The 27,733-nt window shown below is 34.9% G+C and overlaps 1 protein-coding gene across 1 annotated transcript; it reads right to left on the minus strand.

The window, feature by feature from the left end:
* Window positions 1-828: 828 nt before the first annotated feature.
* On the minus strand, window positions 829-27,390 carry Calb1 (calbindin 1). The gene is made up of 11 exons (XM_020156109.2): window positions 27,173-27,390; window positions 26,602-26,678; window positions 22,138-22,212; window positions 12,737-12,820; window positions 12,584-12,640; window positions 8,500-8,577; window positions 5,697-5,752; window positions 5,567-5,606; window positions 5,387-5,440; window positions 2,843-2,914; window positions 829-2,488 (listed from the first exon to the last, which is right to left on the minus strand). Exons 1-11 carry the CDS (start codon window positions 27,249-27,251, stop codon window positions 2,375-2,377), a joined length of 786 nt encoding a protein of 261 aa, XP_020011698.1. The 5' UTR covers window positions 27,252-27,390; the 3' UTR covers window positions 829-2,374.
* Window positions 27,391-27,733: the final 343 nt, after the last annotated feature.

The following is a 27,733-nucleotide window of genomic DNA, read 5'->3' on the forward strand; positions in this document are numbered from 1 at the left end:
AACAGGCTTAAAAATTCTATATTCATTGTTGTATCAGAGCATATCAGTCACATTCATACTCTTAACTTCCTTCATCTACTCCTCCCTCCCCCAATATGTGACCTCCGCTTAGCATGTCCTGATTTCATAATATCACCGTATTTATATTAGGCCCATATTCCACAAATGAGAGAAAACATGTGGCTTTTGGCCTTCTGAACCTGGCTAGCTTCACTTAAGATGATGTTCTCTAGTTCCATCAGTTTACCTGTGAACAACAAAATTTCACTCTTCTTTGTGGCTGAATAAAATTCCATTGTATATAAATACCACATTTCCTTAATCCATTCATCAGTAGTGGGGCACCTTGGCTGTTTCTGTAGCTTAACTATTGTGAATAATGCTGCAATAAACATGGGTATGCAGAAATACTACCATCATACTTTCCTGTTGTGGGTTTTTTTGTTTGTTTGTTTGCTTGTTTTTCCATGCCATTACTGTGACAATGCCAAACCTAGTATAGTTTTGCTGTATGCTTTGTAGTAAGTAAACTATTTTTCCACGCATGAAATATAGGAAAAGTTTTTCCTATTCCTTTGGAGACCTTCATGAAGAAATATTTGACTATATCATTTTGGCAAAAAATTCCAGACATTTGGATGCTTTGAAATTTTTTTGTAAAATTTAGTGTTAGAGATAATTCAAGTAACCATCTAATAATTTATTAAATTAGATTTGCATTTATTTTACTCCTTAGGCTATAATAATTTGAGCATCTTACATGTCTGCCTTGACTGATTATGGATTACATGCCAAATAATATTTTGGAGAAGAAACAAATACAAGAGATTAAGGTTATTTTCTTTATTTATTCTTAATACTTAAACTCTGTCTAATGTCAGTGTTTCCATTTACATGCTACAGGTAAAGCCAATCTACTACTCATGTCATTTGATAAATTTTATTTTTTGGCAGATCTCTTTTCTGTTCATTCTTGAGGGAAAGAGACAGCTCACATTTTTGTTATTTTTATGAAACAGAAAAAGTGTCGAATGGGAACATTCAAGCTGACCCAGGACCATCATTAACTCTTTGGCAGTAACTATAAATTTCACCCAGACACTTTGGTCATTGTTCCTTGCATCACAATCAAAGAATCTGAAGTCACCAACCATTGCATATCAATTATAACCAGTATAGGATAATCTAGCTACAAATATGTGAAGCTGTGACTTAGAGGTGGGTCAAAGGGAGGTTTTAGAATCTCCCTCACTAGATAGGCTAAATGATTACATTAGTATTTCTCTTCAGATGCTATTTTTAATTCATTTGAAACTATTTGTAGATAGAAATAGAACTATTTTGAATGCCAATCTCAATATGAAATACAGAATACACAAAAGTATTGATGATATAACATTCAGTAATCAGGGTGCTATGAATTTTACATTAAAATTCAATTATGTAGTAAAAAATAGAGTTGTTATAGCTAGAAAAAAATATTTTCAGATGGGGCAGATACTCTTGATGGAATGAACAGCTCTACATAGAAAGAAAATCCAGGAAGTATGCAAACTAGACACCAGGATACTCAGCATATTAAATTTAATTGGAGATTACACACACTATATAAGACAGCAGTTTTCTAGGATAATTATAATTGGAAACACATGAAAATGGTTTAGAAAATGGATCAAGACCATACTCTCTGACAGTAGACTCATTGGAAATATAGGTGTGGAGTCAGACAGGTTTTTAATGTCATCTGGTACTACCTTCCCTTGTTACCAGATCTTGAACCAACCATTTAATATGGATCAAGCAGTAGACATGTCATTGTTTAGTAAACTGAAAATCTAGGGAGACCGTTAACTTCATAAAGCCAGTATTAAGTATTTATTGATATGTTGGTATTTTAGATTTAAAAGGACATTTTTACTAATAGTTGGAAATAATAGCTTAGAAGTATTTTGTGGGACAGTTTCATGATTGTCTAAGAATGCTCATTGTATCATTATTATTATCTTATTCAGTGACAAATGTGCATTTACACATTAGAGACTAGAATTTTAGAGGTTATTCCTGGTGAAATTTTTAGGAAAATATTAATGTCCAACTGTATTTATGAAAACAAGAATATGTTAGGTTATTTTTAAAATTGGCTGTACTAACTGGTCTAAGCATAGACTGTCTCCTTTTCATTCATATAGTTACAAAAACTGTACATTACAAACAGTATAGAAACAAGCAGAAAAGAATGTGCCACATATCCTGGATAATTATCTATATGCAGTGAAATTTACAGATATAAAAGAAAATACAGCCTACTCCTTTATAGTGCACAGTTATTTTTTAGATACAATGTATCGCTAGCAAGTGGTTGTAGCCACAAACTCTAGTTGTCCCCAGCAGAAAGAATAAGAGCAAGATCTGTTCGGTACAGCTTCCCTCCATCTGACAAAGCCATTATGCTCTTCTTGTATGTTGGAATATTATTAATATCCAGATCCTGTATACAACACAGATGGCATTGCAATCCAGTTAAATATGGAAGTTAAATTAACTATGGTCCAGTGATAAAATGTAGAATGAAAACTGCTTATTATATCAATCCATTAAGAAAAGAACTGGATGAAATTCTTATACAAATGTGAATAATCACAAGGTTTTATATATATATATATAAACATATATTTATCATGGTTATACTGATTTAGGCCAGAACCAAATTGAGTTAAGAATCAAAATCTACTTCTGCTGCTCTGTAAAATTTTAAAGTAAATTTCCAGAATGGATATATGTTTGCTTCTGGATGGATCCATAAAGTCTACTTAAGAAATAAGTGGTATAGTAACTAAATTACCTGTTTATTCTTCTCACACAGATCTTTCAGTAAAGCATCCAGTTCATTTTCATCTATGTATCCATTGCCATCCTGGGAGAGGAGAAATAAAATAGTACACATCCAACTCCATCCACAGTGAGGAATGAAGTACAGGGGAAAAAACTGGAATTCTCACAAAATCTCCCAACTGCATACTTGGCAGGCACTGTTATGTGAGACCCTCACCTGGGAAGCAACTGCTTCCCAGTTGCAAAATAGGTGAGCTGCTTCTGCACTCACACCTTACATTTTTAAGATATCTTGAACTTTTAAAATAATTTTCACATTTAATATTTTGCTTTATGTTAACAATATCATCTCTTGCTGGACTAAGTAGCCATAAGTTTGTTCCTCTGACAAGTGAAGACACTGAGGCCCAGAGAAGCTGTATGATTGACCTGATGTCACAGAAGGAAGGAGCAGGTATACTCTTGGCCCAAGAGTAGAGAAATTAGAAGAAGCCAAAGACAAGAACTAACAACATCATACACACACTAAAACAACCCTTTCTTCCCACATCTACTATGTGAGAGACTTTTGTGGGGGTATTTTCCCCTAGCTTAATCTTCATTCAACCCTGCAAGTGGTATCATTATCTGTTGCTTACAAATGAGGAAACTGAGGCACAGAGGTTTTTTTGTCCTTTGTTCAAATCCTCATAGCAGATAAATCATGGGGAAGGGTTTGAATCAAGGTTTGTGCAAGGTTTGTGTAAGATACAACATAGTATGTTTCCTATGGAAACAATGGATTTGTTGTGTAATTTTAGAAGCCCAGGTTTCTTTTCATGTGAGTCTTGAGTGTGAGGCTTTTACTTTCCCTTACTGAGTATTTTCCGAATTCTTCTCAAGAATAAAATTATAGATAAAAGCAAACTTTTAAGGCATCCAAACAAAAAAGGAAGAAGTAAAATTGTTCCTGTTTTGCATATAATATGATTTTTATATATAGAAAACTAAAGACACAAAAAAGTTGGTATTAATAAACATATTCAGTAAAGTCACAGGATATGAATCAACATAAAAAAATCAAATGTTTCCATACATTAACAATAAGCCATCTGAAAAGGAGTAGGAAATTCCATTTACAGTAGTACTAGAAAAGAATAAGATACTTAGAAATAAACAAGTTAAAAATCTTGTGCACTGAAAATTGTGAAACAATAATGAAAGAATTTGAAGAAGACAATAGCAAATAGAAAGACTTCTGTGCCAACAGACTGGAAGGCTTCATATTGTTAAAATGTTCTTACTACTCAAATCTACAGATTCAATGCTGAGAATACACAATGGGACAATGATAGACTCTTCAACAAATGGCTGTAAGAGAAAACTGTATATCCACATGCACAAGAATAAAATTAGACCCTAAAGACATGTACAAAAATCTACTCAATACAAGACTTAAATCTTGAAGCTGTACAATTCTTAGAAGAAAACAGGTAAGACTTTATGATAGTGGTCTTAAAATTGAGGTCATGGATATGCAACAAAGGCAAAAATAAACAGTGGAGCTACATTAAACTGAAAAACTGCACTGCAAAGGAACAGTCAACAGACTGAGAAAGCACCCTACAGAACAGGAGGAAATATTTGCAAAACATTCATTTACATAAGGTACTAATTTCCTTGCATATAAGGAATAAAATATTCAAATAGGTAAGGTATTATAACTTAATAGCAAAGAACTAATCCGATTAAAAAATAGGTGGACTTGAATAGACATTTCTCCAGTGAAAACATAAATGGCCTACTAGTCTAAGAAAAGATGTTCAATGTCAGTGACCAGCAAAGAAATACAAATTAAAACCAAAAATAAGATATCACCTCACACCTGTTAAAATGGTTATATCAAACAAAAGGACAAAAGTATTAGTAAGCATGTGAAGAAATTGCAACCCTGTATTCTGTTGGTAGGAATAAAAAATGGTGCAACCACCATGGAAAACAGTATAACGATACATCAAGAAATTTAAACAAAGAACTGCTGTATGTTCTAGCAATCCTAATTCTGGGTATTTATACCAAAGATCAGGATCTATCTTCATAGAGTAAACATGACGCTCTATGTTCAGTGCAGTATTATTTGCAATACCACCTGCAATGTGGAGGCAATGTAAATGTTCATTGGTGGATGAATGGACAAAGTATATACAAAGAAATTATGTACACTGGGATATTATTCAACACTAAAAAGAAGGGGATCCTGCAATGTATTAAAATATAGGTGGGCCTTGAGGACATTATGCTAAGTGAAATAAACTAGTCAGAGGAGGACAAATACCGCATGGTTTCACTTACATGATGTATGGGAACGTAGAATGGTTGTTTTTAAAGTGGGGGGAATGGACTGTCCCTAATCAATGGGCACAAAGTCTCAATTATGCAAGAAAAATAAGTTCTAAAGTTCTGTACATCTTTTCTATACTTAATAATACTATAAGTGTAAAAACACTTCAAATTTTAGGAATATATATTTCATGCTGTGCTTTTACTGCAATTCAAAAAAAGAAAAAATGTTTACCTGATCATATAACTCAAAAGCCTTATTGAACTCTTTCCCACACATTTTGACTCCCTAGGATCAGAGAAAAGACCAGAGGTTAAAATGCTATGACCATATTTCAGTGTTTCTCTTAATAAATCTCCCATATTCTGACTTTTGAAGGAAAATATTGTTTACTGAAGAGAGTAAGATAAATACCTGAAATTTAAGAAGAAAATTCTCCTGCACTGGTAGTAACCTTTTGAAAGGAAAAAATCATATTAAGAGATGAGAGTTTTGAAATAGGACCAGCTTTTTCTAATAACATTTGCACAATTCCTAAACTCACCTGGCCATCTCAGTTAATTCCAGCTTCCCATCATTATTTGAATCAAATAGTTTCAGCTGAAAGATAGAATATTATTATTCTAGCCATTGAGTTAGGATTTTTGAATGACGGAGATAACCACTTAAAATCAAACAGCTTGAGTTACCAAGTTCTTATACAGAACAGCTAAATTTTAGAAACTAGCATCTTTTAAACTTTTTTTGTGGTACTGGGGTTTGAACTCAGGGTCTTTAAACAGGCACTGTACCACTTGAACCATGCACCTCCCTTTCCCCCCACCCCCAGCCCTTTTTTTGTTTTACTTATATTTCCAATAGGGTCTTGTGCTTTTCCCAGGACTGGCCACAGACCCTACTCTTACCTATGCCTCCTGTGTAGCTGGAATTATAGGCATGAACCACCACACCTGGCCCATCTTTTTAACTTTCAATACAAATTTTCAATTCTGTATCTTGTGTCAATTGTTAAACTAACCAACAATAAGAACAGTCAAACAGAAAATACTGTGGTGGTCTTAACTAGGCTTCTAGAGTACTATATTTTTCCTGCAAATATGTTTGTATGTAGATTAAGATGTGAGAGGGATGGTGCCTAGGAGAATATGGCTGAACCTCTTCAAACAATGGTATGAAAACAAATATTTAATTTGTTTCACTCTCTCCCTTTCTTTTGAGGTGCTGGGGATGCCAGGGCTTTGCATGTGATAGACAAACACTCTACTACTGAACTGCACTCCCCAACTCTTGTTTCACCCACTTAGAGAATAAATGCAAACAAAAGCAATAGGGAGATAGCATGAATAAATCTTTAGGGACTAGAATTTGAGTAATATTGAATTGTTTTATTTTCCATTGGGCACTAGATACTCAATAAAGTTCTCTATGTTTCCATTGTATTTACATACACATCATACACTGAGACACATCCAGACACAAATGCACTTTACCTGTATTTGGGGATCATTTGAACTTTTAGAAATAACAACTATTGCATTATGTTATATAGAAATAGCATATTTGAAACATATTACACTATATGAAATATGTATACTATACTAAATGAATACTAAATATGTCAAAATGAAACTGTTTTTCATGAAGAAAGGAATGTGAACAAGCTATAATGGATATAGGCTTAGTGAAGTCTTTTTTTAGGAGGAAAGGAAAAGAATTCTATCATTTGAGCTATTCTAAAAATTATTTGTGGGAAGCAGATTTTTTGTCAGGGTCCTATAATGACACAGCATTTTATAATTCATTGAACACTGTCACACATTGAACATTGTCTAGTACTGATATACTAGACAACTAGATCACACAGTTTAGTGCCCATAGGGAAATATTTCCTCACCTATATATTTAAATTTCTAATTAGTTCTTGATTAATTTGCTTCCTGGATTTGAACTGGTTTATGACTTTTAATCAGATTTGCTGGGCCAGTCCAACAGGGGGAAACTTCTAGCCAAGTGGTTTTTGAAACGCTGCTTCAAATTTCTACCTGGAAAGGAGACTTTACTTTAAATAGACATCCCTTAAGACTGGGGCAAAATAGAAAACTGATAAATGTAGGTTATTGTCCATTTCCCTCAAAAGATTCAGAGTTTAGATCTGCCTACTGTGACACATAGCAAAAAGCCTACCATTTGATTGCTAATGCTATTGTAAGAGGAGATGTAATGAAGAATTAAAGAGGTCCATGGAAAATCTTTTTGGTTGTTTTAAAACAAAAGACTAGATCCACTTTATAATTACTGTCACTAGTGATTAAAGCAGTAGTAAAGTTCTAGTGTTTTGTTTTTGCTTTTCTAGAGAAAGTAAGTAGCCACATAAAATTGAATCAAACTCTTTATAAAATTAAAAATCTAACTTTTTCATCAATCTAATATAGCAAGCAGCTTTTATAATTACAACTGTGTTTTATGGGTTATTTAGTTAAATCATGGAGTAAGAATTCATTCATTGTACCTTCACAGTACTTAAAGCATATATAAATTATGTATCTCCTGGAAGTCCTAATCCTATAATGAGTCAAAATGAGCAAACATCACCTACTTCAGACAAAGTAACTTCATGGGCAATGGATAATTTTTGTTGAGAACTTCAATAATTTATTTGCTTGTTTGTCCCTAAAACATTAAGAATCTATGTGTAAAGAAGTTTTCATGGATGTGTTACCATATGTTATAATACATCTTGGTTGTATTATTTACTAAAGTGTCAGCTTAGGGTGTGCTTGAATTTTCTCACTCAAATCACCAATGCAATACCCCAAAATAACAAAACTCAAGAGACCTATTTTAAGAGGTTTAATGAATAAATGTAGCTAAAAGTTCTCTTTAGACTCTAAAAAAGCCTATGATTTCCTAAGCTGTGATAAAAATGGATTCAGAACCTCTATAATGAGTTTGGGGTGATGTAACTTATAATTCATATATATATATATATATATATGTGTGTGTGTGTGTGTGTGTGTGTGTGTAAAACATACGTGAATAAGCTACATAACTTAGTGATATAATTATGGGCTTTGTAAGAAAAACAAGTCATCTTTTGAGAGATAAAATTAAGTAACTTTATAAGAAAAGAAATGCTCATACATTGAGCTGTAAAACCAATGTCTGCAGCACTCAACATGACAAGATGTAAACATCCTTAAGTATTTCCATTTTTTGGATGAAGTGATACCTGTGCACCTGTCATGCTCACACCATGGCTTATTGTTTCATCCTGTGTAGCCTTGAGAATTAGCAAGAAGAGTGATATCCATGAGCTCTTGGATAAATCTTTTCAAGGTCAGTCTTACCATAAGGTCTGTGTACTCAGCTAGTTTTGTGTCATCAACAGTCTTGTTTGCTTTTTCTAGCAGGTCCTTTAGAAAGTTCTGATAAGACAAAGAACATTCAGATAAATTTCATCAATAATGTGCCCTATCTGCTTCTGTTTCAGCATGACTTGCAATAGGAATACAAAGAAAGCCCCTTTTTAGGTAGAATCAGATGAGGAGAGAACCTCTAAAGCAAGACTAACCCATGTGGTCCTTGTGGCATTCTAGTAATGAAACTTCCTTTGATGGGTACAATATCTGCTTTTCATTCAGACCCAATTTGTTCTAGTCTGAGCTATATTATGCTTTTATTATTTCAATTCCATTAAGATCTAGATTGTGCTTGGCTTCTCTCCCCACTTTGATTATGAGTCAAGTAAAGGATAAGATTCCTTTCTATATATGGCAATGGAAGAGTACATTTGAGTCTTGTGGGACACAGGGGTGTCTCTTCAGAGTGAAGTCCTATATATAAATGTAACCAGAGAGTGGAAGCACTGCACATGTCTGACTTCCTCTCAGATTCTTAGATTTGACCCCCTTTCTTCTCTTTCTCTATCCTTCTATTCTTCCTTCCCTTTATTCTTCCCTCTATCCTTACCTCCTGCCTCTCCTTCCTTCCTTTTTCATTTTTTTATCTTTCAAAATTGTCTACAAGTTCAATGTAACCTAATTTCATCTGCCCCAATATTCTGAGCAGGAAATGGCAAGGTAGGTTTTTCAATTCATTTGCACAGATAAAATACCAGTGCACTTGGCTTTCTGGGAGTCCTAGGGGTCATTGACAGTCTGTGTATCCTGGTGGTCTCAAGCGTTTTCAGTTTTCTCCATTAAGCATACTAATCCACAAAACTCAGAAGTGCTCAGTGAGATGCATCACTCAGATGCCAATACCTGGCTAACAGAGGAGGTATGCAATAGATTCCCACTTAGTATTACTTTTAACAGAAAGTGTACAAGGGGAAAAGCAAGAGCTTTCTGAGATCTCTGTCATCAGACTGGAAGAAATAAAGACCAATATGATTTCTAATGTGCTTTTCAAAAGGCAATTGCTTTCTTTCCAACTGTAAAGGCAGTAGGAAACCTAAAAAATGCAAAGCAGTACAAAAAGGCAAAAGGACAACTGTATACCACACCCTCTTGGTGTTAAATTGTATTTCCTTCCAGTCCTTGTGTTTGAGGTGGAATCATACAGTAGAAATTGTTAGGTAACTTGCTTCATCATGTGTCATTATCATAAACATTTTCCTTGTTATTAAAAAAAAGATCTAGATTGTGCACTGTGTAGAGATGTGAATTAAAACATTAAAAGCCAGCCACCTTAATGGATGCCTTGCTACTTAAATTATATCTTCACAACTATTCGTGTGATTCTTCTGTAAGAAGCATGAAGGCTCTGTAACGTGTGAAAAATTAACAGCAACCAGATGGAGATCTACCTCTAATTTTGAATGCATTTTCTGCTCTCACGAACTGTATTTACATCTCAGTTTATAGTGAGTATGAAGCCTGTTTCTCCAGAGGTCCAGGTGGTTAGTTTTTAGGTTTGACACAATCCAAAGAGCCTTGGTTAAAATGCTTCAGCTGACTATACAAACTAAAACATTTGGTCACAGAGGATGGCATGTAATCCTTGAAGGATATATGAATCATATTAAAATAGAGATTAATGTGGGAAGGATAAGAAAAGATGATTATTAACTTGACAGTTGGAGCTTAGGAGTGAGTTTAATTTTTTTCAACAGATTTAAATTAAAGCTATACAAAGATCTGCCACAGAAATGACAGTGTAACCACTTAAGTATATAATAGTCTTCATCGTGTCCAGTACTGTTTCATTTGCAACTCTTTTATTTTATGAGAAAATGAATTAATGCAATTATGGAAAATGAGTAGATCCTATGCCCAGATAGTATTGAAGGATTGTGTTTCTTTAGTTTAGCAGTGGTTTATATCTCTCCCAAATGTACCACTTCTGCTTGGCTGATTTGACATCACTCTTTTCAAGGAAGGAGACCTTTCCCTTGGTTTGATAAATTTATTTTCACTTCAGACATTCTGCTTCAAATCCAAAGTGAAGCATGGAAAATTGAAAGTTATCTGGTGGCGTGAATTTTATTTTTGAGCCTTCTGAGGCTTTTGTCAGAGATTAATTGGGTTAAAAAGCCTCATCAGAGACTAAAATGGTGGTCACAAAAATAGCCTGGGAGAAACCTTGGGACACTAGGATTCAAAGTCATGTCTGAGAGCAAGAGATGTTTTACTCTATTATGGATCTTAAAATTAGCTTTCTTGAAAGATCCATTAAAAAAGAATGCCAACTTATCTTCAGAATTCCTCAGGGAGGAAGACTTCTATTTAGAATCTCTTTCTGAGAAGAAAATTTAGAACAAAGAAGGAGAATTTTAGGATATTTTGAGGTCAGCGTTAGAAATGAGCTAAAGTTTTCATTATGAACTAAGATGATTTTTGAAAGAATTTTTGGTTTAATAGAATAAAAACCCACTAGTTTCACTGTCACCTTGCAGTCTTGAGTTGCAGAGCAGCAAGGGTGTGAAATACATTGCTTTTGGTAACTTCACGTTAAAAAAATATTTACACTTTCAAGAGGCTGAAAGTGAATATGTTTTAGCAATTTTATAATGGAGCAAATGTCCCAGTTCCAGCTCTAAAATTGTATCCTTCTTAAACAGTGTCAAACTATGGTTAGGAAACTCTTTGCTACTTGTATTTCCCCATGTAGCAGTAGCAGAAGTAGCTCTCAAAGAATGAAGCTTGAAGGCATGTAGTGCTGTAGGAAAGAAGCATTGTAACATTATCAGATAGTATAGGCCCAAACCTAGGCTCCCTTCCTAGGCAGCTGTGGAATCTTGAAAACTTATCTAACCACTCTGAAGTCAGTCTCTCTCTATATGGGGAATGATGATAACTGCTTTGCAAGTTTTCTATGAAGATTAAATGTTAAAACACACTTCTAGCACATAGTACTGCATATGCACATGGGTACATATGCAGGTGCTCAATAAATATTAACTTGCTTTCCTTTTAGTCACTTTTTACTCTGAAATTAAAAGAATGAGGGTCTTTTGGACTGAAACATCTTAAGATTGATTTGAGGAAATGAGATGAAAGATCTGTCCATGTTTCTAAAAGGTCAGTAAGTTGAGTTTATGAATGTCGTATGATTATGCCTTGCGTTTCGTGTGCTGTAACATCTTACTTGAGCTTCACCGTGCATCTGAGAGGAGGGTATTGTTAACCCATCTTAAACATGAAAGTGCATTTTAGTGATGTAGAGATATGCCCTGAGTTAAAACTTGATTCAGGTCTCCTTTCTTCATATCCTCCTCCCACATCACCTCCATAGTACTCCTGTGAGTTATGAAGTGATAAATTCATTTGCAGAATTGCTGTTTTTCAACCTAATTATATTAGGATTTTGTTGATATTGTTGAGAAGTAGCAGGGTGTACAAATGGCCTTTGAAGCAGGTAGGTCTGACTTAAACATTGAAGCCCTGTGCCTTATTTCTGTGTGACCTTTAGTAGATCATGTAAGTCCTCTCAAGCTTTTTGTCACTGGAGTAATAATATCATAGAATCATTTGAAGATTGAATGAGATAATGTATATAAAGTATTTGGCATTACAAGATGTGTCCCATAATTTTTCTTTGTGTTCTTTTGAAATAGAAATTTATTTATATGGGTGTTTAATTATAAAATAAAATTTCAAATTTCAATGGAGAGTGTTGACTTACTGGGCCTGTATAGTTGTTACATCTGTCTGTCTATCTCCTTGACTGTCTATCTTATATAACAATTTGTGTATACCACAGAAAATGCTAATTTCTTGCCTTACTGAATAGAATTTCAAGAAGCACTTGAAGTTTCTTTTTTGATCTGATATTTCATTAGTGATGTGGAAGAGTGGGTGAAAATGTGCCATTGCTCAACATTAGTTTCTTTTGTGGGAGGTTTTTGAAAAAGCTATGAAGCCCTTAGCAGTTCATAATTACATTTAAAATGAAAAAAAAAAACCTTAGCATGAGTTTTTATTTCCTTACCTTAAGTTCCTCAGTTTCTATGAAGCCACTGTGATCAGTATCGTATTTTCTCCAAGTCTGTAAGTAATTTGGATTAAAAAAACAATTTTTTTTTAAAAAGTCCACAATTTTCCTACTTTTAGTAGCTTTCTTAAAGTTACAGTTTTCTACTACCTTCATGAATTCCTCACAGGACTTCAGCTGCTGGCATCGGAAGAGCAGCAGGAAATTCTCTTCTGTGGGTAACACATGAGCCAACTGGAAAATATTTTAAAAGAGAGAAACATTGTGGTGAGGAGCTTGAAAACAAGGATCTGCCATCACCTGCTGCTAAGTTTTGCTTCAACATATTCCCTAGGAACAATTTCATTGCTTAGAAAAGTAGGAAAGGAAGAACAACAGTTGACTTTCCCTTTTTGGTACTTTGTTCCTACAAAGTGCTCCATGTGTTCCCCTGCTTCAGTGCCTTGATTGCCTGGTTCTCAGGTCAGGGAGACGGATACAGCAGGACCACATTTTATCTGCTGCACACACAAGCAGATGAATGTGGTTGCTCAAACCCTTCATGTGTTCTGTTCTGCAGGCCAGGTTACATATCACTCAGGGTAAACAGAATGGCACACACAGGGCACATAAATTTCAGGTGAAATTAAGAAACTGTGAGAAACATAAATGTAGGGGAAAGAAAAAAATGCATTTTCAAATTGGGGGAGAAATCCTACTATGAGATGCAAAGAGAGATTAACCAACGACAATTATAAAACAGTACAAAGACAGGTATAAAACAGTTCACAATGAACAATGGGGAACTGAGCAATAATAAGAAAAGTCCATTTTCAAATTGTTGGTTTCTGCAAAAAAGGTATCCACTGCTTGAATCCAGGGCTTGGGTTAACTTTTGATCTTCACTGTGTGACTATGACATTTCTTCCTTAGATCTCATTTCATAACATTAATACTTCTCTCCTTTTTTTTTTTTTTGGAGGAGAAAGGGCTTCAGAACCCATTTTAAGATTATTATAATCTATTGCATGTAGAGAAGGAAGGAGCTGGATTGATGGCTCCACTGTAGACGTGAGTTCTATTTCTGGTTCAGCTGCTAATGAGCTGTGGTCGCCAGCAACTCCCTTGGCCATTTCTGACCTCAGCACCCTCATCACTAAAATAAGGAGGTGAAGGAGAAACTACTGTCTCTTAAATGTATTGGGTTCAAAACACCTTCTGTTGTAATTATTGTAACTTCACCATTAGCCAATGAACCCACACATATTATACTTAGACTAATTTCCTGAAGCCAATAAATTCCCTGAAGCACAGACATGAACCTTCATCCTTGCAGTATAGATCAAGAACCTTAATCTTAAAGTCAATATAAGTCCTAAAAGTTCCACCAAATTATAGGAGAGATTATCACAGCAATTTTAAAAAAATGTTCATCCTTTGAGGCCAATTAAAAAAATTAATATAAAACGTCATTCACCTTGCATGCAAGCAATATCACTTTCCTTATACTTATAAAATATGTTTTTTAAATTATCCTTTCTTAGATCCTTAAAATATTTCAAATTAAAATGATTCAGTTTATAGACTCCATATGTGGGGATGAGACTAAGGGAAAGGACCAAATATCTTGTTAGGATGTTTAGTATTATCCAGACAGAAAATATATTATTTTGAAGCAAAGTGTGGATAGATGATAATATATCTAAAAGGTGAAGATAGGTGTTTAGGATTTGCCATTTTAGGTTTACATTATTAAAATGTAATCAGGTTTTGGCCCATAAATACTACTTATATTACTACACTCTGTGTGTGTGTGTGTGTGTGTGTGTGTGTGTGCACGTGCATTTGTGATATCTAGGTCTTTTATTAAATTCAAGACTCTTCTGTATTCTTTGATTTCCTTGAATTCTTGAATTATGAAATTATCTACTGCAAAAATAATGTAATACAATTTAATTCAAAGCCCAAATTTTGAGTTGAGACTGCTAAAACCCAGAGAGGTTGAGTGATTTGATTTGGTGATTGGCAAACTTTGAAAATCATCTCAATATGATGATTACTAGTAAATTAAGTCAGCTTCTTGAACATAGCAGCAGAATGGGTTGCTTTGCTTCTTCACTATGGAAATGCACTTGGAAAGCAAATGGTGCATTTATTGGTGATTTTTACATATGACAAGATAGTCTGAATATGGTGAGCTATCTTTCCACTCGTTGAAAACTAGTACACCATCATCTTTATATCATCTTTCTTCCATCACCTGTAATTGTGCTGCTAGAGGAAAGTATCTATAAATGATTTTCATACTAAAGTAGAGAGATATTGAATAAGTAAGGCTTATAGAGTGGGTCTCCACCCAAAGCTAAGGCAGAAAAGGAGAACAAGGAGGGAGAATGCCCAAGGAAGGACTGAGCCTGAAAAGAGTCTCCAGAGGAGGAAGAAGCAACCCTCCTCCCAAAAGCCTTCTGTAAAACCCTGTATAACAATATTTTCCTGAAGGGGTTCTGGAGAATGTTTCTTTTAGGACTTCAAGGTAGATGGGGAGGGAAGGAAGAATAATCCAGGAAAGCAAGGGGAACAATGGAGGAGGAAAATAAAAAGCATATGTTTCCAAGAGGAAAGAAATAGGCCAGAGGCAGACATTTTAAGGAACAAGCTGGTCCATGGAACTAGATGGTCAGTGAGCACTTTGGATGGTTCTGTGTGATACTGGACATCTGCTTGTGTTATAATATAGGTGTGATTAGCAGAAGTATTCACTTAGGAAATAGGAAATAGCCAATACAAACTCTTTATTTATTGGCTTGTAACGTTTTAAGTTTTGTGTGGACCTCCTACAGACCATCCACCTCAAGAGGCAGAGAATGTCTCTTCTCTGCATCCCCTGATCATCTAGTGTTAGGCCCAGCCTCGTATGTGCCTGAAATAAGTGCTTGTGGTTTGTTTGATAGCTTTATTCCCTTAAAAATACCTCCTTTGCATGATGTACAGTAAGCATTTTTTTTACAATCATGGCTTTTTACATTATTTGAATTTTATTATTAATGTAGGTTGCTTTGAACAAAAGCAAAATGAAAATTTCTTTTAAAAATGTACTTCTCTAAATCCACCAACTATATGAAAACAGAAAAAATAACAGAATAAGCTACTCATCAGCAACTACATATAAGAGCAGGGAAATTTAACAATCTTTGTTTCATAAAATTTATATAAATTCATATAAAGTTCAAGCTCTCTACAATGTCAAATACAAAGAGGGCCAAATTGCTGTTTATGACTTGTGCCAATGTGTGTTTCTTTGCCTATGTTGTCTTGGTCTTAATTTGATTATTAAAAAATACTATACAACATACTTGTTGTGTTTTAATTTCACTGAACTATTAATGTTATGCTCAACACAGTGCTATCCTATTTTACAAACACAATAAAGAAGTCCTAAATATGTAAAATATCTTTATAAAACAAACTAACCATAAAAAAAAAGCAATGAAAATGTGGCTATAGTGAATATAAAGAAATTCTTCTTAAGGTGTGTTTCACAATGTGATAGTCCTGTGTTGTCTGTTGCTCCATCTGCTAATGCATATGAATCACTATTCAAATTTCAAGCTGGGCAAGGTAGTTCCACAGCTGCAGTACCTCAGGCCATGTGTACAACCTGTCAAAGGTCTTTCCTAGGTGGTAAGTAGGGCTGCTTTATTCTCAGAGTTGCTAAGTTACTGTGTCCATAAAAGGACCTAGAATTCCCTATTCCAACACTGTTGGTGATTTCTTAGTCCATGGGCTGTCTGCCTGCCCTTTTATGAACTCTCAAAATTTTCATGGGTTTCAGAAGAGAGTGGAGGCTATCAATGGGAAAAATGGAAGGCTGACAGCTGCGGCCACAAACAGAATCTCTCAGATCTTCACTTTAGAAAATTGGTTGCTTATCCCGAAGAACAGAGAAGCAAGCTTTTTTTTCTACTTGCCTGTCTCCTTAAGGATAAAGTTTGTGTTTTCCTTTCTCTTTCTGTGCCCAGAAACTTCAGTAATTTCAGTAAATATTTTATTGATGCAGTGAATGAGGCAACTGACTTTGTATAGGGTTGGCAAAGGCTGCAAATAAGTGGAAGTAAAGTTCTTTTGGAAATAATTCAAATCACTTATTTTTAAATTGCAGGTAGGAGTTGGAGTGGACATTGTGGTATGCTTGCTACCCTCAGGCTGTAGTAGTGTTGCTGTAGTCTCAGCTCTCAAGCCTCTCTCAGGGATTGCCTGGGCTGAAGACAGCTATATCCCCAAGGAAGCTATGTTCTATGACTAATCCACACAGGAATTTCAAGTCCCACTCTTCTCAATCAAAACTTGATAAATTTCTGAAGGGTGATTTCAGCTTAGGAGCATGCTTTGGGGTCAGTAAAAGTCTCTGTTAAGACTGTCAGAGTCCATCATCTACCTTTTTCCAGTCCTGTTCCCTTTACTTTCCTTCTATTGCAAGTGATCCCAAAACACTTCCTATTAATTCTCCTAATGCTACTCTTCCACTCAAATCTGCTTCCAGGAAACTCAATATTAACAGTTTTGTTTTCCATCTCTCTTCGTTTCCTAGCATAATAAAGAGCCCTTGTGTTGTGTTTTGGAAGAGGTTGAATCCCTTACTAAACATAAAGCCACCATGTTGTTTGCTAGCCATTTGCAGATACCACCAGTTAGAATCTTATAGGGAGACAGATAATTTCAAACAATTGTTTTTCCTGGCAATTTCAAAACAGGAGATGATACATTGCTCAAGCAAAGCACTACCATTGAGAAGAGTACACATGAAGAGCAACTCCGTTAGAGAGACAAATGACTGAGACAGATGCTTTAAAGTGCAAAATTTCTAACTTTTAAAGACAGTTGTGGCACATTTAACCTTCTTAGCTAAAAGAATTCGCTTTTTCAATTTGAGAACCAGAGAAGCCTTTTTCCTAGCCAATGAGAAGTGAATCTGGGATATTTGCAAGGCAAATGATCTTCTCATACATTTAATTCTATTTTAGTTTAATCATTTGAATTTCACAAATTATGTAAGAGATGGGAAAAAAAAGACTTGTTATTCAGAACAATAGAGTAGATTTTTCAGTATGTTATTTTTATATTTAATAGTAAAGACAAATACATTTTTGAGTATTTGCAATGTTCCAAGGTTGATCTGTTTGTCATGTATTATCTCACTTGATGCTGACACTCATAGCAACCTTAGGAAGTCAATACATAGTGATCCCTGTTTACATCTGAAGAAAGAGAAGCACAGAGAGGGTCTGCTGTCACTTAGCTTGTTGTTTGAACCAGGTTTGAAGTCAGTCTGACTTTCTTGATTTTGAGATCTTTGTTCCTTACCTTTATCACCATCCATTAAAATTGCTGATCAAAAAACTTTTCATAATAAATCATTAAAAAAAATCTATCTAGCGTGAATTTAAAAAATCAGATTTCATTGTTAGTCATTTTTCCAAATTCTCAGGCAGATAAGTATTCTGTTAGGAAAAATTACATTTGCCCTGACTAAACTTACATGCTTAAATTCCACTGTAGAATAAAGGAGGAAATAGCTAGAGAATTTCCTGCTTCCCTGGGAGGGTTGTTACAGTTTCAGAATTAAAATAGCTCTTAGATCTATTTTTTTTTTTTTTTCAGTGAATGCACTGACCTGGACTGATAGAAACACTAAGGCTGGAGAGATTGGTAGGTTCCCACTCATTGCCCCAAGAGACAGGAGAAAGTTTATAGATTTAACTTCCAGCTAAGGGAGCCTCAGAGAAGAAAATACCATTCCCTCGTACATCGTTCAGTCTTCCTATTTAATTATTTTAATTGGCCCTCTTTGCAGTAGAACTGTTAGTCTGAATAAATTTAAAACATTTTTTATTGTTGTGTTATTTGTTAAATTATCTCAGAATTTCATTGCTCCTGTTTTGAGCTCACATTAACAATCTTGTTATTACCAAACTGTATTTGTATGAAATTTAAAAACTATTTAAAGACATGAAATTACCAAGTTCAGAAGTAATCATAACTGCATATTACTCTCCTTTTTACATGTTTTTTAGTAGGAGATGCATGTTGTTGTAAAATGTCAGTTAACTTTAACAAGTCAGAATGTTGAAAATTAACTATTTTCTAATTTTTAAAATCAATTTGGTTGGTTCCATTAGGGAAGCAGACTACTGCATGGATATTATTTTACTTTGATTAGGTTTTGATGAGTCCATGAATGTAACTGTTAAGTGGAATAACATAAAAGCAAATCCAACCTCTTTTACCTTTGAACAACAAGGTTATGGTGTACTTGATATAAGGAGGGAGAATATTATAAATTTTGGAAAACATGGGGTTTTGTGTTCCTTTATATCTTGCTAAGATTTGTGTATTTATGTCCCATATGCTATAAAGAATTCCAAGCAAGTAATATTATATGTCAAGTTGGATAAAGAAAGGATGAGTTTCATTTAAAACAACTTTCTGGTGACAACATAGTATACATTATAAGTTCAAGTGTGATTGACTTTCTCTTTTCCCATTTTCTATATTATCTGCAACTTTCAACTTTTCAGAACTTCTCTTTTCTTTATTCTTACTTAATGACCCGACACTGAATCAACGTGCGTAAGAACTACTGAAACAACCACCTCTTACTTGTTCTTGCATTCTCTGATTCTCTTCTCCCCAAGTGAATCCATACCTCCTCCCCCAACTCCTTCTTCCTACATCTTGGCTGATAACTCAGGTTCATGAAGAGAATTCTGAAATCAGGGTCAGATCTAGTGCTGTAGATCGTCAGTCCCTCCCTCTCACTGAGACCTTGAACACACCACTCAATCCTTCTGGACTACGGTTTCTTCATCCTTAAAATGAGGAATTTTGGCTTGTTCTTCCCAAGGGTTCCATCTAGCAAAAATTTCCATGTACAAGAACACCAGAACCTTATAATCAATTCTTATGTTTTACTACTCTCCCTTTAGATTCTTCCTGCTTGATAGGATTTGAAAAGTTCTGCCCATACCACATTTCAAGTTCTTTAGCCAAACAAGTTATCTCTACAGATGGTCCCTGACACAAGATGGTTCAGCTTTAGATTTTTCAATTTTATGATGGTGCAAAAGCAGTACACATTCAGTAGAAATTATACTTTTAATATTGATATTTTCCTGGGCTACTAATGTATGATGATGGGCAGCTTCAGTATGTTCTAAGTTAGCCACTCAATCAGGAGATTCTGCAGCTGTACTCCATAGTGCACCATGCTGCTAAGCTACAATGCTCAGTAGGCTAGGTTTACTAATGCATCATCAATTTATGATGCTTTTAACCCCATTGTGAGTTGTGGAGCATCTGTACTTTGTGTATCTCCATTTAACTCAGTAAAACTTAGGTCTTGCTACAAGTAATCTTCTGAAGCTTGAAAATATTTCCTTTTAGTGCAGAAAATGTGCAGATCATCTATTATTTTAAAAAGTAGGCAAAGTAGTTTAGAAAAATATGACTGGGTCCTGACTGTTGTACATTTAGTTCTTTCTTTCTCTTTGACCTTAGGCAAATTCCATTGAAACTTCAGTCTCCCCAACTTCTATCTCCAATAGATACTTATTTCATATTTACGATTTACTTGGTTGTTAATGAGGACCAAATGAGATAACTTATTTGGAAACACTTTATAAATTTTATGTCTCACAGACATAAATTCTTACTCTTATTACCATAAAAATTGCTCAGTTTTTCACTTCAGCCTTCATTATCATCTTCATCTTTTCCTCTTATGTATATTTCCCTCTTTCCTTACATAGAGAACTTTTTCTTCCGGTAACAGTTTCTTATTTCAAACTTGTGGGAAAGTGTCTTTCATCAGACCTCTGAGACAAGGCATCTGTGAACTGACCCCTAGCTCTCATTCACATTAGACGTCAAATAATAAGTCCTAAATGATCAGACTATATCATTTATAATAAAACTTGGATTCAAAACATGCTCATCCATTTTGTCCTTATTGAAGCATAAAATCCATGTGAATAAGAACTATGCTTTTTACTCCACAACTTTGTATCATTGAAGAAATCACAGAATAAATAGCTGAGCCCACTGAAGAAATCACAGAATAAATAGCTGAGCCCACTTGAAGGAATAAATCCTTCAAGGATTATAAAGCTAGAATTTCAGTGATGTCAGATTTTCAAGATAGTTTTGAATAATTAAATATGTCTCATTTCATTTATGTTAGTTTAACATATTTTATCATTTTTAAAATATAAAATGTTTTTATTTTATTTTGAGACGGTCTTGTTATGTGGCTTAGCCTAGCCTCAAACTAGTGATTCTCTTGCCTCTGTCTCCCTAGTGCTGGGATTACTAGCATGGGATTTCCTTCATGGTCTCATATCTTGATTAGTTGGCTTCTATATCAATCTGTAAGACTCATTACTATTATCTACTTTTTGTATCATAATGAGCTACACACAGGCAAAGGGGAAAGTGCATACTCCAGGGAGAAATTTTAATTACAAAGATAATAACAGTATGCCCTCCCTTCATTCAATTTTAGTAGGTATTTAAAAATAAGTATATTTCACACTGGCGTCACAAGTGTCCTAATAAGATCAATTATTTGAAAACCAGGTTAGTTCTCTTAATCAAAGGTGAATTATAACTAAATTTTGTTGAGAGCCAGAACACTTCACAATTAATACACTGACAACACTATATGAAGAACATAATTATGCTTGTGATTTGGCATCTTTTAAAATATGACCTTATTAATTTTTCTGGATAAAACTTTTTACTCAATTTTGCTGAGATAAAGGTAGATGCTATACTGCCTCCAGAGTCTAGAACAGCAGGACTAAGAGGAACAGCTCTTTCAGAAATCCAAGAACGCAGAACAGATTCATAATCAAAGTTTTGCTTTCTTATTCTCAGACAAAATAAATTGTTCTCAATAGGAAAAGTCATTGTCAACAGATAATATTTGACACCTGCAGTTTTAACTTTTAGTGTCTCAAAAGAAATATGTACCTATAACAGATCATACAATTTTCACTCACTTTTGTTTAGTTCTTGTGTTTTTACTAAAACTACCTAACAATCTTAAATAAAATTTCAGAAACCAGGATGCAGCTTTATACCTGATGTCATCATAGGGACTGAAAACATCTAATTTTAAATTTCAACAGAAAAGTGTACACTATTAAAAGTTAATAATTATCAATGAACAGGTACTTACAAACTTTATTGAAATGAGGGTGGGTAGTGCAAAGTGATGGTTACTCATTCGGAAGTTGAGGGCTTATTTCTCTGACTGTACTGCATGACGCAGGCTCAGCACTTCATTTCTCCAGGTCTCAGTTTTATAATATGTTAAACTTTGGCTTTGGATTAGGCAAACTCTTAGGTCTCCTTCATGTCTAGATTTTTTACTTGATACTTTTGAGCTGAAGATAGCATATTACTCAGGTGAAATAGGGATCTCTGAATGAGTCTTGCCATATCATGTTTGACTTGGATACAACTTCAGAATTAAAGCTCATTTATTAAATCAGAAGAACATATAAGTTCCTTACCTCTACAATTCCTATTTTTCCATCATCTCTTTGCCCATACTGATCCACAAAAGTTTTCATCTCAGGCGACAACTCCTAAAATTATATAAAAGCAGGTAAGAAGTTTGTTAAAAACTATGCTCATGATGGGTGTTAGTAAATCATTGCAAAGAAAAACCAAAATTGGTGGGCTTGCTAGCTAGGCACTCTACCACTTGATCCACTCCACCAGCCCTAAGAGGAACAGAATGAATATAGAATTTTTAAACCTGTTGAAACCACCATAGGAAGGGGACTAAGGTAGAAAGAAGAAAGAGGAGATGAACCAATTAAGGTTATAATACATATATACATGGAAATGTCACAAGGAAACTCCCTGTGTAGCTATCTTAAACGAACAAAAATGTCTTTTTTTTCTTTGCAAAACTGGAGGACAGGAGGGCAGAACAGGTTCTGCCCGGGGGCAGGGTAGGTACTAGTAGGAGGGTGGGGAGGGAAGATGGGGGAAGGGCGTGAGAGGGTGAATATAGTGCAAATACTGTATGCACATGTATGAAAATGGAAAAATTATCCCTGTGTGTAACTGTTCCAGGAATGGGAATAAGTGAATTCATGTATGATACATTTGATAAGTTGTAAGAACTTCTGTAAATGTCACAATATACCCCCACCCAGCACAACAATAAAAAAAAAGAAAAACCAAAATTGGAACCATCTAGAATTATGCATACTGATGATCTTATTTTCATGAAAATTAAAGAATTAGCTAATTTCTAGTATTTATTATTTTCAGATGAAATAATTATGAATGATCATTTTATAATCAATCATTATGACTTATCTTCTATTATTAGTTTTGAGAACATGTTATTCTTCAAAAATGTAGTCAGAATTATTCAATTCACAATCTTTAGTAAATGTAAATATGATGGCTATTAATATACTTTAAATATTATTTGCTTCATTAGAGATTATTTTACATTGTTACATTTTGTCCTATAGCAGTGTTTTATCAACAGAAGTAGTAATATGTAGTTTTGATTTGAATGAGTAAAAATAGTGAATTAAAGGATAACTCACTTTAAAATTAAAGTGATTCCAGCATGAAACAGGCATTTATTGTCTAAGTAAATTGAAAAGTTAAATATTGGGGAAAAAGTATGAGATGAAAAACTGACATGACCAATTTGTACTTTTGTTAAGTACTAATCAACAATACTGATAATTTTATTTCAGGCCCTGATTATATGCTTTGACCTTTGCCTCCAGTAGGAGCTCAGGGAGTGGTTTTCCAGAGTTACCTTGGTGTAATTTTTTTCTAAAATGATATTCTCCCTCCCATGTATTTTGGTGTAGTAAAACAAACTTAAAAGTGACAAAATGAATACTATCTTCTCATTTGGCTTTTTGCCCAATATACTCTATTACTTTTATAATCTCTTTACATATTGACAGATTAGAGAGTTATGAACTGTAAACTAGTGATCTGAACATAGAGCTAGTATTCAGGAAGTTTAATTTTTTTTATCCTTGAGTCTCGAACAAAGCCCATTTAAAATAACCCTGTTGCATTAACTGAAACCCATTTAAAATAGGCCAGCCTTTACTAATATCCTAGTCTATGACCTTGGGAAAACAAGTTGAGGTCTCAATTTTGATCATAACTAACAAGGTGGTGGTTACTTTCCACACAAGTTTGTTCTAGGGATAGAGAAGTTAATATAAAGGTTATATTGAGGCTAAATATCATTGGTACTAGTATTTACAAAATCCTTTTGAAACCAATGTAAATATCTTTTGTAGAACTTAGGTAGTAAGTACTAACAATTTAATTACATTGTAATCTTAAAAGAACTGTTGTACTGTGGGTAAGTTGCAACTTGCATTTATTAAATTTTGTTGCAGGAACAATTATAAGAAAATGAAAGTGTCCACTGTATAGCAACAGTGGGATTATGAGTCTCTATGATTTTTATACATACCTTAAAATACACAAAACAAATTCATTCTTAAATCTTAAAACTGTATAGTATCAGGAGTTAGCTAGCTCACTTGATATTTAGTTAGTGAAATTTCTAAGTGATAATTGGGTCAAAATCTATTTTTAAATGATACAAAACATGTAACCATCATCATCTACTAAAAATGTATAAAAATGAATGCAAAGTTAAAGACTAAACATGTGTTTAGTATAAATGGGATTGATTTCAGAAATATATTGGATTGTCATATTTCATTTGTGTCACTCACTGGGTGAAGGTGAAACTTTTGAAATCTAATAATGCTTGTATATAGTAAGTCAAACAAATATTTCCATTAAGGTAAGAAAATCTTCCGTACTATGGCAAGAAGTGCAAAGATGTTGGGCTTATAAGGGCAATCTCTGTGCTTAAAAAGAAGAGAAGAAACATGTATATATAAGTTTATTGCAACAGGAGATAGATAGTATAGTGAAATGTATCTAGTCTATGAACCTCTCAATCCAGATCTTGATTTAGATTTTTAACAATCCAAGGTCTATTTACATGGAACAGAAAAATACCTAAGAGTCTAGGTATTAAGTAACTTGATGTAATCCTATACCTGTGATCAAGTTTAGTATTATTGGGTTATAATTTAATAATTAGAGCTTTATATATTTCAAAATTGGATCAAAGGTAGTAGAAAAAATAATTAAGCTCTAAACTCTTTCCAACTTCAGCGTGAACACATTATCTATAAATAGTGCAAATACTAAAATGGGTTGAGGAAAAGAAAATTTTGAAAAAGTATATGGGCCTCATGAATATTTCTAAGATGAAAATAAATCTTAAAATTGCTTTTAGAAAATTAAAGTGTAATCATTTAGCTGTTGGAAGCACTTTCCAAGATGTTAATTCGAAATTTTATAGAAAAAAAAGACTTTTCCAAAAGACATTTAATAATATATATATATTTTTAAATGAGGACGAGAATTGCTTTTGTTTTGCTAGTCATAGGTTCATCGAGCTATAATGGTAAGCATTGCATGAATTTATTTACATGCTAATGTATAAGGTGGGAGGAGGGTAGAGAGCTTATAAGACTCTCTACAGTCTTAATAGAATGATCTCATTCTATTATACTTCTGAATTTACATTTTACTAAATCTGAATAAAACAATTCCTAGACCATGATCTAGTTTAAAGTCAATTTGATGAATGACTTTAGCAATTGATAGTTCTGTAATGCAATGTAGTACATTTAGACCCCTCTGGGATTCTTTGAATATGTTGTACAGCTGTGTGTCTCACAGAATTTTCAATTTAGATAGAACAAAATGATAGTTCTATTAGTTAATTATATTTATATATCACCCAGTACTAGAGATGATGATCTGCTATAAAATAGAGATCATAGGTATATTATCTGGAAAATAAAAATTTCTTTCTAATCATAGTCCAAAAGGCCAAAAGTCATTAATGTCTAACTAGTCCAAGTCCACCATTGCCTCTGAAAGGTAGTCTTACATAAACCCCAATAGATTTGGTAAAATTCTTAACCTACTTTTGTCTATACAACCATCTCATATGTTTAAAAGCTAGGCATATTTTATTCTTATGCTGACAACATCTTTTCTTAACAGGCTTAAAGGAAATAATTTATAATTAATAAGAATTGTTATTTGTTTAATTAATTAATGGCTTCAGCCACATAGCTTATTTTCAAAACACCACTAATTACTTTTCATCAGAATGCCTCTGCTTTCTTTCTTTCTTTCTTTTTTTTTTTAACAATACATGGGTTTGTTAAAATTGTTTTACTTTTCTAACTTTTGGGTTTTTCCCCTTCCACTTACACAAAATGATGACCTTTTCTTGCTAAATTACTGCTCACTATTATGTTACAATTTGGCCACCTTTCCCCAGTGAGGAGGGTCAAGACAGGACGTTTTCTCATCTCCTCAGCTACATCAGCCATCACAGCAATAATTGGCAGTAGAATAAAAGATCCACAGTCTGCAGATCTGTTTCCTGACCACCAAGTGGCAGAAAAGTATTTCTACCTCCTTACTTCCCGCAGCAGTTAAAGAGAACTTAAAAATTATCTAACTGACTCAATAGCAGAGATAGTGATCTGCTAAAGGGTCTCAGGTATCCCATGCTTTCCTTTTAAGACCTATTTAACTAAGGGCAAGTACAGAGTAAGTATACATTTTAAAGCTCTGATTTAAGTCTAATTTTCCCTTTAGAATCTCTCTCTCCTCCTTCCTCTCCTCTTCTCTCTTGTCCTTTCTTCTCCTCTAGTCTCCTCTCCTCTTTCTCTCTCTGCCTCCCTCCCTCCTCACTACCCTTTCCCACCCCCTCCCTATGCAATTTGGAGAGCTGTTCTTTTTTGCCTTTCTGGGTCAATAAATCTTTACATTCCCTGGGAGAATCCTCGACTCCCCTGGCTTTTTATGAAAAACAGGAATGTTTACGTTTTAGGGTTGAAGGTCTTTTTCCTCCTTCACAAACTTGAACCTACCAAGCCAGCCTTCTTTCGCGCTTGCAGGAGCTCCTGGATCAAGTTCTGCAGCTCCTTTCCTTCCAGGTAACCACTTCCTGCAAAGACAAAGAGGCACCCAGGTGTCAAATATCTCATTCCAAGTTTCTTCTTTCTCTTTCCAAGACAGCTCTCTTTTTGGCAACCTGGGAAGCTCTCCCTTGCCTCCACGTTGGTTAACCAGCAAAGGCTGTAGTCGCTGCAGCGCTCCCCTTGCGGGTGTCAAACTTTAGCTGCTCTGAAGACAAAGGAAGCTAGCTGGGGTGCTGAGAGCAGACATAGAAACTTTTGAGGGAGCAGGGTTCCCCCATCCCTGCACTCTCTCTCCTATCATAACCGTTCCTAGAAAGACAGAAGTTTAGGGTTTGGAGATTACATGCAAGCAATATAAACTTTCAGCGTGATGGTTCGGCAGTTCGTGGGGAGATAAAATTAGGCAGAGTGAGGAAAGAATAGAAAAGGGTGATGGTGGGATGAGGGTGCTCAGAGGAGGGCAAAGGGTGGGAAGGGGAATGGAAACTGGACTTGAAACAGTTAAAAAGAAGATAATCACCATCAGCGTCGAAATGAAGCCAGATCTCGAAAAACTGTGAGGCTGTGATCAAGGATGATTGCAGGTGGGATTCTGCCATTGTAAGGGGGTGCGTGCGCTCGCGACTGTGTCCGTGCGCCAGTGGGTGAGCTGCTGCGGAGGAGAGCTGGGCGCGGGCGCTGTCCTCGGTGCTGCTCAGCTCAGCGATCCTCCCGAGTTCTCTCTGCACCCCCGCACCCAGTTCTCAGTATTTATCACGACGGTCCCAGGCCGGGCCACGCCTCCTCCTGCCTCCCATTCTTCACTCCCCGCCTCTTGCTCTCACCAACCTCCTTCCCCTCCCTTCCAGTTTTCTCTCTTCCCAGGAAAGCTAGCTGGAAGGGGAGTTCTGGAGTCTAAGAAGCAGCAGGTGGTGGGAGATCCTTTGCTCAGAGGTTGCATTCGGAAAACAGACTTGTTTCTCCTCACATACCCCTACTCTAGGGAGACTCTTATCCCTGAACATTATAGCAAAACATTACGTCTGGAAAGGGTTTAATTTTCAAATGGAAGGGGAAACTGCTGAAGGGTAAAACCACATAA

Source organism: Castor canadensis, chromosome 3 (assembly GCF_047511655.1).
Source record: "Castor canadensis chromosome 3, mCasCan1.hap1v2, whole genome shotgun sequence".
Lineage (NCBI taxonomy): Eukaryota > Metazoa > Chordata > Mammalia > Rodentia > Castoridae > Castor > Castor canadensis.

Excerpts from the sequence above, each read along its gene's own strand:
- Calb1 (XM_020156109.2), bottom strand. The coding sequence starts at position 27,251 with ATGGCAGAATCCCACCTGCAATCATCCTTGATCACAGCCTCACAGTTT. Across the intron at positions 12,821-22,137 it reads GAAAAATAGGAATTGTAGAG|TTGGCTCATGTGTTACCCAC; the intron begins GTAAGGAACTTA and ends AATATTTTCCAG. Across the intron at positions 5,607-5,696 it reads GAATTAACTGAGATGGCCAG|GTTACTACCAGTGCAGGAGA; the intron begins GTGAGTTTAGGA and ends TCCTTTCAAAAG.